This window comes from Psammomys obesus, unplaced genomic scaffold (genome assembly GCF_907164565.1).
Source record: "Psammomys obesus unplaced genomic scaffold, mPsaObe1.curated_primary_1811, whole genome shotgun sequence".
NCBI lineage: Eukaryota > Metazoa > Chordata > Mammalia > Rodentia > Muridae > Psammomys > Psammomys obesus.
This window is the reverse complement of record NW_026591446.1, coordinates 8,528-21,444: the sequence shown is the minus strand read 5'-3', so window position 1 is coordinate 21,444 and position 12,917 is coordinate 8,528. Positions and strand designations below refer to the sequence as shown.

General features: G+C 41.8%; 1 protein-coding gene across 1 annotated transcript; it reads left to right on the top strand.

The window, feature by feature from the left end:
- The first annotated feature begins 753 nt into the window (after positions 1-753).
- LOC129679172 (methionine synthase-like) lies at positions 754-8,160 on the top strand. Its single transcript, XM_055610095.1, has 4 exons — positions 754-1,007; positions 1,707-1,899; positions 2,536-2,648; positions 3,106-8,160. The coding sequence occupies exons 1-4, from the start codon at positions 975-977 to the stop codon at positions 3,190-3,192; spliced, it is 426 nt and encodes a 141-aa protein (XP_055466070.1). The 5' UTR covers positions 754-974; the 3' UTR covers positions 3,193-8,160.
- The last annotated feature ends 4,757 nt before the right edge of the window (positions 8,161-12,917 follow it).

The window sequence follows — 12,917 nt, the reverse complement described above, 5'->3', positions numbered from 1 at the left end:
ATATGGACTTGTCTTGTAACAAACCATGGCGACAATACCTGGCCCATATGCTCTTGACCTCAGCAGTTTGTTAAACTTCATCTGTCGATGTACACTGAAAGCTAATAGCTTTGTCAGGTTCATTTCAAACATGCTCGTCTGAATTGAAAGCAGTGACAAGCAGGTATTCAGAAGTGTTTGGTCAGTGTGTAAATGAGCAAATCAACTAGTTTTCTGATTATATATGTTATATCATTTCATCCCTTTTTAAAAAAATCTTATTTCATCTGCGTCTTAGTCTGTTTTCTGTTGTATAATGGAATATTTAAGGCTGGAGATTTATAAATAAAAATGTTTATTTTGGCTCATTTTTCTGGATGTTAAGAAGTATAAAATTAGACAGCCACATCTAGTGAGAGCTATAGGCTGCTTTGTAACATGGTAAAAGTCAGAAAAGGGGAAAAGCACATGTGCAAGTGAGAAAAGAAGGCTATACTCCAGTGGTGGGCAACCCATCCTGCAAGAAAGACATTGATCAGGTCATGAGAGCATCACCTCGTATGCTGCAGTCCCCCCTGGTCCCCACATGGCCAAGTTGAGTAATTGCCGTTTAGTGTATGAGCATGCACCAACCATAGGATCTTGTTTATTCAGCAAGTGCCTATTGCATACTCACTGTGTGCCAGACATTGTTCTGAGTGTTGGGGTAGAGCTGAATGAAGCAGGCAGGCATCCCTATGACCTGTGACTTCTTTTCATTGTTCCTTACCATGATCTGGTGTCATGGCCATGCTAATGGCTTCTCTGCCTGATGCTTGGGTTTTAAGGCTGAGAAGGATTCCTCCAGTACAGACCCCTACCACTGCCTCTCAGACTTCATTGCACCTCTGCATTCTGGTGTTCGAGACTACTTGGGTCTGTTTGCTGTTGCCTGCTTTGGGGTTGAAGAGCTGAGTAAGGCCTATGAGGATGATGGCGATGACTACAACAGCATCATGGTGAAGGCACTAGGGGACAGGCTGGCAGAGGTAAGGCATTGGCAGATACTTGGGTGCTGAAGCAGAGTCTAAGTGTTGGAGCTCCCGTGACAATGTCAAAAAACCTAGCAACCATTAGAACCTGTGTCTCTCTGTACTTGAGTCAAATGCTGCTGGCCTTAACACAACTTATATTTTTAAGTTCTGTATCTCCCAAATGCTTCTCATTTTGAGCAAAGAGAAACGTTCATTGCAGTATTAGTTGGTTGTTGCCTTTAGAGTCTTGACCTTAGCTCAGAATTAGTCTTTCTTTGATTATTGTGATACATCATTTTACTGATAACCCCCAGTATTAAAATCAGATTTCTTTTTCAGACTCCTCTCTAGTGTTGGCAACTTGTGTCTAGTTATCTTGCTGCATGTGGGGTGGGGCAGCCCAGGCTGTGGGAAATCCTGACCCCTTTCTCCTCAGAGGCCATGGAGAATACAGCTACATGGGCCCACTAGTCTTCTGGTAAAGCTATGGTCCCATTGACTTGAGGAAATGGCCTAGAGTTCTCAGATTACTAAGTATGATACTTCAGAACTCAGACTGAAGACACCCTTTTGTCTCAGGGCCACCAGTGAAAGTGCCCAGTTTTTCCTGACTGTGGCCAGGTGGGGAAAGCAGGTCTGTGCCACTGTGATGCAGGGCTAGAGGCCACAGGTTGCTTCTGCTTCATTGTGTCCTTCTCTCTTCTGTGTTCACAGGCCTTTGCAGAGGAGCTCCATGAGAGAGTTCGCCGCGAACTGTGGGCTTACTCCAGTAGTGAGCAGTTGGGTGTCACAGACTTGCGCAAACTCCGCTATGAGGGCATCCGGCCAGCTCCTGGTTACCCTAGCCAGCCTGACCATACTGAGAAGCTCACTATGTGGAGACTGGCTGACATCGAGCCGGCCACAGGTGTGTGGAGACAGTGAGCTCCTGTCCTTGCTCATTGAGTACACACACTTACCAATGACATGTGCAGTTTGTTGAATCATAAACCCAGTGATATAATCAAAATTAGCTGACAAAACTATCATATCAAAGAAAGGAAACTATGAGTCGCATTGGTTCTGGGTCTGCAGAAACAACTCTTGGAGTCATAACATCTGGGTGTGGGTCCCATTTCCTGTGAGCTAGTTGGAGGTCCTTAGAACATATTCAGCCTTTGTTGAGTTCATGCTTTTGTCCATAGAGTGGTGCAGAATGGGAGTCCTGAGGACACTTTCTTCCCAGTGCTTTTGTGCACTTGTTCTTCATTCCTGCTATCACTGACTACATAGGGCTTGCAGTCTTACCTGAGAAGGCTCAGGCTCAGGGACAAATTGGAGCCAGTAGCTAGAGGAAAAGAATGAAGTCTTTTCCAGGCTTGCTCCCACTGGGTAGAATATGCATGTCCTGAATTTGCGTTTTCTACCTGGTAAGAGTTGGCTAGACCTTGTGATCTGAGCTTGTTTCTCTATTATTGTTAGAAGGAATGAGTTTATGTCCGGTTTATTCAGATGCTGTCAGTGCCCTGCCCAGGCACTGATGGCTTCCTGTGGTTCTCTTCAGGCATCAGGTTGACAGAATCCTTGGCAATGGCACCTGCTTCAGCAGTATCAGGCCTCTACTTCTCCAATGTAAAGTCCAGATATTTTGCTGTGGGGAAAATTTCCAAAGATCAGGTAAGTATGTGGCTTCTCTAGATGACTGTCTTTAAAATGGACCCAGAGGACCCATTTTAAATGAAAATAAAGTGATACTGTGTGGTAGGTTTGTGTGTATGAATATCTGTGTTTGTAAGCTCACCCCAGTTTATGTCTTAATTTGATTTCGCCCGCTTCTATCTCATGAATCCGTCCTCCCTCTCTATCCACAATTCATGTTCGCAAACACGAACACACACACACTTGCATACATGTGCGGCCTGCCAGCTTTAGTCAGCAGACACTCACTGCATGTTGTTGTCAAGAGAATAAGGCAAGTAGGCGGACAGAAAATAGTCTGGATCTGCGCACCTCAGTAGATTGCTATTAAGACAAGATAATGCCAGGTACTTGCTGTTCATTGGAGAAACCTGTGGACACACAATCAGACACTCTTTAGTACTTTGTTCTAATAAGATGCTTCTGTCTTTTGCAGATTGAGGATTATGCTTTGAGGAAGAACATGCCTGTGGCTGAGGTGGAGAAATGGCTTGGCCCCATTCTGGGATATGATACAGATTGACTTCTCTCTCACATTTTTTTTCTTTTAAACTTTTATGCTTGTTGACCTCGAGGTGTACAACCTAGAGTGCCTTAGAAATAACAACAAAAGCAGCCTTGCGTCTCCCTGCCCTGCCCTGCCGCCAGTGTTAGAAGGCTGGCTGGTGGCGTGTGATGTAGAGCAGATTTTTCTGGGGTCCTGGAAAATAAGCACCTTTTCAGGGACTTTAAATGAGGAGCAAAAAGGTGCCAAGGCTCATGGTGTCCCTGGGCCTTTAGGAAAATCTTATGCATTTCAAAACAGGTCAACTAGCTCTTTTCCATTTTTGCCTTTGACCCTGGAGGGCACTTGTTCTTGGGTTTGTTTATTTGGTTTGGTTTAGTTTTTTTATTTGTTTTTATTTGTTTCCTCACATAGTTAAAAAAAAAAAAAGATTCTGAAAATAAGTTGTATATGGGAATGTATAGAGAACTGTGGCCCCTGAGAAAAGTGTTACCTTGAGACATGTGACATTTCAGCCTGAGTGGTTCACCAGTAGACTTGGACAGAGAGAAAAGTGCCTCTCTTTTTTTTCTCCTGCAACACCTCATTTTCTGAGGCTCAACTCAATGGCTCTAGAACTCTCTCGCAAAGGCATGCTTACTATTTGCCGGACAGAAATACTGGAACTATTTGCCTTGTCGTGCTAGTGTGGTTCGGCAAGGTCCCGTTTTCCAACCTTTATTTTTTTTTCCCCACTGTACTTTCACAGTCCCTTGCTCTAAGGGGAAAAAATGGAAGACAGAAAGTGACTGCCACAGGTGTTAACATCTAGCCATCCTTAGAATTGAGCAGGTTGTCGACTGAGCCTCTTTGTCCTGTGCAGAGCTAGACCTGGGGGTGGTGGAAAGCCACTCAGTTCTTTGACTCCAAACTTGATACATTTTAGATACGCTAAATTGACTTGTTCTTTGTTATTTCTGGAAAACCTGTTCAGAGCACAGGCTGTGAAAGCATGGACTCAGAATTCAACCTTGCTGTGTAGGCGCCCTGTGATGTAGCCATGTGCTTAGGCGTCCCAGCAATGAGAACTGTCATATATGTTTGTCTTATTGGGGTGAAAAGAAATTTAAACAAGGTTATGCATGGACAAGTTTGGGTACACACAGATATTTAAAAAGTGGAGATTCTGTAGAGCTCTATAGTCTGAGCACTGAGGGTACCCAAAGAAAGAATGAGAAGGTCAAGGGAGGAGGTAGATCTATGTAGGGAAATGTTTCTGGGGTGTGACTGGTCACTTACAATTTACATTTACCTGAGAAAGAGCAGTTGCCTCTCATGTGTTATACATACCATTAGGACTAACTCCTGTGAGACAGACTCCTCCCTTGCCTCATATGTTGCCCCCAAGGCACTTATACCAAACATGTACTCTGGTATATTGGAGGTGAAAAGAAGAAGAGAACAGTTGTGTAATGATAATCCTGTATATTTGTAATCTTTCCAACTTGATTTTCAGAGTACTATCATTTGCCCTTAGAGTGAAAAGAATCGTCTACTTATTTAAAGTATCTTTAAGTTGTACTAGATTGTAAATGGGACTCGTTAGCCTGAGTCACTTAGTTCTAGGGCATATTTCTGTTGCAAATATATTTTTTAGACATTGGAACATTCATTTGTGAGAGAGAATAACCTTCAAATATTTTAATGTATTTCATCTGAAAAGTTACTAATATTCTTTTTACTTCATTGCCATTCTTTCAGCTGGCTTTCCTGAATATGTCATTGATCTAATCCCTTGACATATTGTCATCATCATCATCTTTCTCCTCCTTTGCTCTTCCTCTGTCTTGTCTCCTTTCTTCCTTCCTCTTCTTGCAAGTTTAGTTATATAGATATTTACTAAGAAATATAAAGGAAAACTTGAAAGCATTCTTCTTGATTTATTTTAGGTATTCCAGAGAAGCTAGGCTCCAAAGGCTAACATTCTAAACTGGGCTCTTGTGTGTATGATGGAATGCACCCAGCATCTTCCCTCACTGTTGCATCTGAGTTTCTGACATGAACTGATTCATGCTTGGGGCTTGCACATGCATTATGGCTGTATGTTTGTATGTATGTACTTTTTCTCAGTTAAGAATTGTCTGTAGCCGGATGTGCTACCCTATTCCTGCAATCACAGCATTTGGGAAGTTGAGGCAGGAGAACTTGTATGAGTAACAGGCCACCCTGAGTTAAATAGACTGTCTCCAAAACCAAGATCAGGTCCAGCAAGATAGGAGTTTGTTCTCTGGGACCCACAGGGTCGAAGAGAGGCAACTCCTGACCTCACATGCAGTATGCAGCACCACACATTAAAAAAGGGGAGGAGGATTGTCTCCATATTGCTGCTTGCTCTGCTCACTGCTGTAGAGGCTAGTTTTGTAGACAGGCTGGGAATCGGGTTAGTAATATTGGTAACTGTTTCTCCTTTGAGCTGTTTTGCAGGCACTTTGCCTCCATTCATGATGAACACACATGGGAGTAATTTTTTCCAGTTGATTTTCTTATGCATGTTCTCTTCACATATTTGGGCTTCTTTCATGTACCTGTTATTTTTCTCCTATCCTATCTTAAATCAGTGAAATCAGGGGAGGTGTGATTCTTGTCTCTTACCGCTCATGACTTCTTCATTAGAGCTAGAGGCTTTCCTAGCGGTTATCTTTTCTTTGGTTTGGTCAGCGTTCTTACCTCACTCCCTCCCTTGGGATAATTTTCTGTTAGTCTCTACATTTATGGTCATTTCTCAGCCATTTTTTAAAGTTTTTTCCTTCTACCTACTTAACTTTTTACATTCTGTCCTTAGTTGCCCTCCCAGCCTATTTCAGAGGGTGATCTCATCTGTTCAGTACTCTAGGCTCCTCTATCCTTAATCTTTGCTCCTTAATAAGGTTTCCACTCAGCTCCTGAAGGAGTTCCTGAGGCATCTGACAGTGGAGTGTCCCAAACTTCTGTGTATCTCCGTATATTCAATAATAAAGACCAATTGGCACCGCCTAGTCAGTGGACAGCATAGCTTATCCCATATTGTCTTTCTTTAGGACAGTTAGCCCAAAAATGTGTTGAGCTGGTGGTAGAAGTATTCAGGGAAGACTCTGGTTGCCCCCATTTTAGGACCTGAAGAATAGAGATGGAGCAGCAGGGAAGGCACAGATGAGGAACCATGAATAGAAACATGAAAGGTTATAAAGATGGCAGCTCTTTCCGAATTGAACTATAAAGTCAAGATTTCCAGCAGCAATACCAACTGATGTCATATTAAAGGAAAGCAGAGAATTAATGTGGAATAGCAACGGGTCAAAAGTGACCAGATGTTTCTGCAGATGAAGAAAGAGGATTAGGGAACTTGTCTGCCAATACACCACGTTTTACTGCAGAAATGGTGTCAGGTATAGTACAGAAATGACTTGAATCAGTGCTGCCAAAAAGTAAAGACTTGCCCTTTTTCCCTTGCTGCTTTTAATATTTTTTCTTTGTTCTATAGATTTAGTGTTTTGACTATTATGTGCTGTGAGGAGTTTCTTTTCTGGTCTGTTCTATTTGGTGTTCTGTAAGCCTCTTGTATGTTTAAGGACATCTCTTTCTTTAAGTTGAAAATTTTTTCTTCTGTGATTTTCTTGAAAATATTTTCTTGAACTTGGAGCCTGGAATCTTCTTTTTCATCTATTCCTATTCTTAGATTCTGCCTTTTCATGGTGTCCTTGATTTCTTGGATGTTTTGAGTTTGGAACTTTTCTGATTTTATTTTTTTCTTTGAGAGATGTATCAGTTTCTGCAAATGTATCTTCAGTGCCTAAGTTTCTTTCTTGCAGCCTTGCCAGGCCACAGAGGAAGACAGTGCAACCAGTCTTGATGAGACTAGGGTCAGATAAAAAGGGAATAGGACCTCCCCTATCAGTGGACTAGAGGAAAGGCATGGGGGAGAAGAGGGAGGGAGGGTAGCATTGAGAAGAGACAAAGGAGGGGCCACAGCTGGGATACAAATTGAATAAATTGTAATAAATAATAATAATAAATTTTTTAATTAAAAAAGTAAGGACTTCTGTTAAGCAAATGAATGACTTAAGGAATTAGTAACTATAATATATAGAAGGGTTTTGTTTTGTTTTTGTTGTTTTGGGGTTTGTTTGTTTTCTGGACAGGGTTTTTCTGTGTAGCCTTGACTGTCCCGTAGACAAGGCTAGCCTCAAACTCAGCAATTCACCTGCCTCTGCCTCCCAAAGTGCTGGGATTAAAGGCATGCATCACCATGCCCAGCTAGAAGTTTTTTATTTGTAAAACATAGAAGAGAGAAAGGCATTCTTGTGAGGCTGGTAAACAGATGTTCTGTGGTGATCAGAAGTATGAGATTCTGCTTCCTACCTGTAACAATTGCAAGAGTGGGACCCACAGATCTGTAGCTAGTCACGTGATGTAACACCTAACTAAGAACAGTTGGACCTTAGGGATATGAACAAATGACTCCTACTCTTGTTCAGCTGTGTCTTACATTTTGGTCATAGCAGTGTAATCATGTTAGTAATCACAACAACTGAAATTCTGTTCATGGGACAGTGCTTTTACAAGGTACCCTGAGGTACATGGCGCAGTGAAAATGAGCAAATTGCAGCCTCACTTGGCAATAAAAATGAATCAAAGAAAATAGGGGTAAAACAAGTTTCTTAAGACTACTTAAAGGCAAGATACTGTTTTTATTGAGTTCAAAAAGGAGACCAAAGAATATATATGGTTGCTACATACTTGATCAAAACCTTAAGTTACAGAAATCCCAAAATTAAGTTTAGTGGTAGCCTGTGGGAGGAGGAATTAAAAGGGCCAGAGAAAAGCACACAGGTGAATTATGATAACTGCTTTAGTTCTTGGGTGGTAGGCTTATGGCTGTTTACTAAAATGCATTTTGTACATTTTAAATATGCTCTATTTAATGTGTATTTAATATATTTTAAACAATAAAGGTAAAGCAAAATGGTATTCTCGAGTCTGGTATGGTCACTTTGTGTACAATATGTGTATCAAACACACTTTTGGAAAAAAGGAAGAACATTCTAGCCAGAAGAGCAGGGATGAAGCCAGTTGGACAAGAGAGATGTATTTATGCACCTAACATCTCTCAGAGCTTAGGTTTTGGTGGATGAGTGGGTGGTACCATATGCTAAGAGAGATGAGGGGAGGAGGTGAGTTTTGGAAGGATGGAATGTGACCAGACTGAATTGCAGCTTTGGAATCCAATCCCCTGTTCTGTGTCTAGTGTCTAAAATAGTGCTGGGTGCTCAGTAAAGGTCTGCAGGTCCTCAAGCTCTCTTTGTACTTTGAAGTCCTCGAATGTGATTATCAAAGGCATCTTTTTCTTCAGACCTTGCTTTTTAAGTATGACAGTAGTAGTCACCCTTTGTTCTGTGACCCATGGATACATGAAACCACTGTGGTACTTTTCTGTTTCGTGTGTGTGTGTGTGTCCGTCCCCTTTCCTATACATTACCACTTTTAATGGTTTTCTATCTTAACTACTTACTGTAGCTGTAATTTTTGTTCTTTGAAGCACAATAGCAAAACTAGTATGAATATCCTTTGTAATGGAAGTTTTGGTTTCTCTAAAAACAGTTATGTTATATAAATATGTTTCTGTTTTAATTCCAAGTGTGGGATTTTAGTTTGGGCTTTAGTTTATCCACAGCTGATAATTACCTCCTGTGAGGTGTGGTCTTTGCCAGCTGGTCGCAACCTGCCTCGTGCTGCACAGAGAGGAGTGTGGTCTAGAACTCTGTGGGACATAGATTTGGGGCCCAGAAAGAAGGTATGGCAGCTTGGAGGAGATAGGCAGGGAGAAATGGTTCAGTGTAGTGGCTTGGAGGAGGCTGCTGGCCGCCTTTGCTGTTGACAGACATTGGTATAGCCCCAAAAGAACCCATTGACCGTAAACAGCTGGGAGGAGTAAAAGGGTCTGTGCCCCCTCCACCCGCTAGCCTTCTCTCTCTTACCTAGGGTTAAAGTGGTGTTGGAAGGGAGGGAGAGGCGTAAATACTCCAAATAAAATAGTTTAAAAATGAGTGCAAAATCTTTTGCTTTCTTGACAGCTTTGGAAATAGATTTGTTCTTATCTTACACCAGCATATAATTTTTGTTTTGTTTTGTTTTTAAGTTGATGATTTTGGTCTTTTCACTTGAAAAAAAAAAAAAAAAAAGCACTGTACAACTTCTCTTTGATACAGCTGAATTGCTAGTACCTCCACTCTGACTTCTTTGTGCAATGTCGTGGGAATTGATTGGTAGCCCAGACAACCACCCAGTGATCAGTGTGCAGGGCTGCTGCACTGGACAAAGGTCATTTATGTCCCTGCAGGACAGAGTTGAACAGTGTGAGAGTTCCTCATGCTATTCACAGTGGTATCAAGTTTAAAATTTGGACCGTATTTTCGAATGAATGACAAAACCATGAGAAGTGAAATCTCAGATAAGAGGAAGAAGATTACTATTTGTAGATAATGCTAAATGTAATTGATTAAAAATACTTGTTCTAATATGTGGAAGGTCCTGCTTAAATCTTCAGCAGTGGGAGAACTTTTCTGACCTGTTATGGTACAAATTCTTCTTTAAGATTGTTATGGTAGTGCTTGCTTTTAATCCTAGCACCCAGGAGGCAGAGGCCGGCCAATCGGTTTAAGGTCATCCTGATCTACATAGAGAGTACCAGGACAGTCAGGGCTACACAGAAACCCTGTCTTGGGCAGGAAACATTTTTCTCTAGATGAGTACATGAAAAAGTTCAAGGATTCCAGGCAAAATATATTAGCATCAAAACAAATGATCCTTTTTAGAAAAAAATAGTAATTTGCTACAAGACAGTGGTTTATCTAAAGCCTTTTTCTAGTTATCAGATTTCTCCCATCATGTTTCTGGGTGAGTACTAACATCCATTTAAAAACCATTTAAAAAGGTGAAGTCTGTACAGCAGTCTATGATATAGCAGAGGTAGGTTAGGTATCTGGTCGGCTGAGTCAGCAGACTTTAAATGAATTAAATGTTGAAAAAAGGGGCTGAAAAAAAATGGCTTGGCAGTTAAGAGCATTAGTGGTTAAGAGCACTGGCTGCTTTTCCAGAGGACCTGGGTTTAATTCCTAGCACCCGCATGGCAGCTCATACCCATCTGTAACTCCAATCCCAGGGTATTGAGTGCCCTCTTCTGGCCTCTGTGGGCACCAAGCATTCACATGGTACACAGACAAGTATGCAGACAGAACACCCGTACTTATAGAATAAATTCAATAAAATTCATGAGTAAAAGTCGGGCATGGTGACACATGCCTTTAATCCCAGCATTCAGGGAGGTAGAGGCAGGCAGATCACTGAGTTCAAGGCCAGCCTAGTCTACTAAGTTCCAGGACAGCCACAGTTACACAGGGAAACCTTGTCTTGAAAAACAACAGAAACAAAAAATGAGTAAAGGTTGGAATTAAAATTATGAATCAGTGAATTTAACATCCCTTCTCCAAGTTGGGCAAATAGAGGGAAGGAAGTAGTGAGGATATACCTGTATTAATTGTCAGTTGTGTATAGAAGTCTGGAGTAAATTCTCTTGTAGTTAGAAAATTTAAAACTGCAAATGAGTTGAAAGCCAAATCACACTTAGTACTGTATTAGTCCTAACAGGTCAGATGAGCCCAAGAGAAAGAACCTGTGAAACATCTTTGCCTAATTAAAAGTAACACTGGGAAAATAAGAACAAACCTGTACTTAAATATTAGACACAGAGGCAAGGAACCCATCCTAATTGCTAAGGTACTCACAGACGAGCGTGGTATTCAGTAACTAATGCCAGAACCAGAGACTTAATTCTGCCAGGCACACAGTAAGAGCATAAAAGAGCTCTCTTTGATGAATAAAATTGTACAGAACCCAACACCAGGAAGCCACGTGTTCTCTACCTTTTCCAGTCATGCGCAAGACTTGTTGCATCAGGCAAATCTGGTCTGTTCATCAAGTTTACCCAAAACTAGGCATAGTGATGGCTTATGAGCACTGCAACATTCTTGAAGTATCTCTTGAGTCATCAAAGACTCCTTAAAGTTCTGAATAATCTCAGTGTCAAATAATTTACTGTACTTGTAGGTTAGGCACCCAAGTATGGTTAAGTATGACCTGTCTCTTTTAACTGAAATAAAGATTAGGTACAATTCTTTCCTATTATGTCACACAGTTGAGTGTCTTCTGCTGTTGTCATGCAGTAAAAGAATGGACACTGACATTACCTAAGCTGGGGAGGGCCACCAAAGCAGAGAAGATAGTTTGTTAGGGCAGATGGACTGGAGTGGTTACAGGAGGAGGGTGGGAGTTGTGACAATGGACTGGTGCAGGGCAGGGTTGAGTCATGTAACTCCACTGGCATTGAGGGGGAAGGAAAGTGCTAATTTTGCATCGTTCCTGTCAGATTAGCAGGACTATCTGACTTGAGAAAGCAGAATAATTACTAGGTTTTATCGTGAGAAGTAAGGTTTGGTTTTGAATGTCACCCTCAATTTTTTTTTTTTTTTAACTCAGGATGTAGGATTGAAGAAGTGAAGATTTCTGGTTGTTGGAGAAAAGAAAGAATGAATTTTATCAAGTATTTAGTAATTTGACCAGTAAACATGTATGGTCCTATTAGGAAAAAGTGGGACAAAGTGGAGACATGACAGTTAAAAATAGGGAGGGGGGAGAGAACTTACCTGGGTGTCCCGATGCCAGCATTGGAGGGATAAAGCATGGCTTTTGCACGCAGAGTAGAATGTGGATGCTCACTTCAGTTGGCTGTACTGTTGCCACCTGTTCTGGTCTTGTGAATTCAATTCTATTGCCTCCTTCAGTTCAAAGGAAACTTGTGAATTCAGGTGAGATCTTGTGGCAGAGCAGAGCCAATAGGAGCAAACCCATTTATATCAATCTGCCCTTTGAACTGCTCTTTCAGAAGGCTCACATAGCGGTGACATCAGACGCAGGACCTGCCTGTGGGGCAGATGCCTTCTACTGTTGTTTTAGCTGAGATCCTCAAAAGGTGAGATGCTCTATAATATGAATACATGAACCTACACACTGCTTCCTATGTTCATCAAACATTTATTGGTCCACATCCCGTACTGAGACTGACACAGAAGGCTCCCCAGAGTAAATTTCCCAGGTCTCCTGGAGGGCGCTGTTCTCTCAAAGTCCGTATTGACAGTTCAGACAGTAAGCTCGTTAACCAGCATGCAGTGCACGCCTGCAAAAACAACAGTAACAAAAACGTACCTGCTAACATATCTTAAGCTGAATATTAATTTTTTTATTGTTATACCAGAATCAGGTTATGTGTGTGCATGTGAAATGTATACACATTCAGAGGTGTAGTGAAATCCCAGTACTTGGGAGACTAACACACATAGACTGCATCATGTCTGGGGGGGGGGGGGAGGTCTGTAGTCAGCCATGAGCATAAATAAGAGGGTTGCTTCATGAATGCAGATGCAGGAGCAGCTGTCAGGGCTCCCTCTATCGCACCGTAACCTTTGGGAACAGAAGTGCCTGGCCATCTCCCCTGCAGATTACCAACCTGTGTTTCTGGGGAGTATTTTTGGATAAACATCTGCCTTCTGAAGAGAACTGGCTTCATCAACACACTGCTCGCTAGAGAGCTCTAGATGCTGCATCCTTCCTGCCTTTATTGTAAGTTAGGCATCCCTTCTGTGTCTTCCTCTAACCTTACTCCCAACAGCATA

Coding starts and splice junctions, on each gene's coding strand:
- LOC129679172 (XM_055610095.1), top strand. CDS start 975: ATGGTGAAGGCACTAGGGGACAGGCTGGCAGAG. Junction 1,008..1,706: donor TAGGGGACAGGCTGGCAGAG/GTAAGGCATTGG, acceptor CTGTGTTCACAG/GCCTTTGCAGAGGAGCTCCA. Junction 1,900..2,535: donor TGACATCGAGCCGGCCACAG/GTGTGTGGAGAC, acceptor GGTTCTCTTCAG/GCATCAGGTTGACAGAATCC.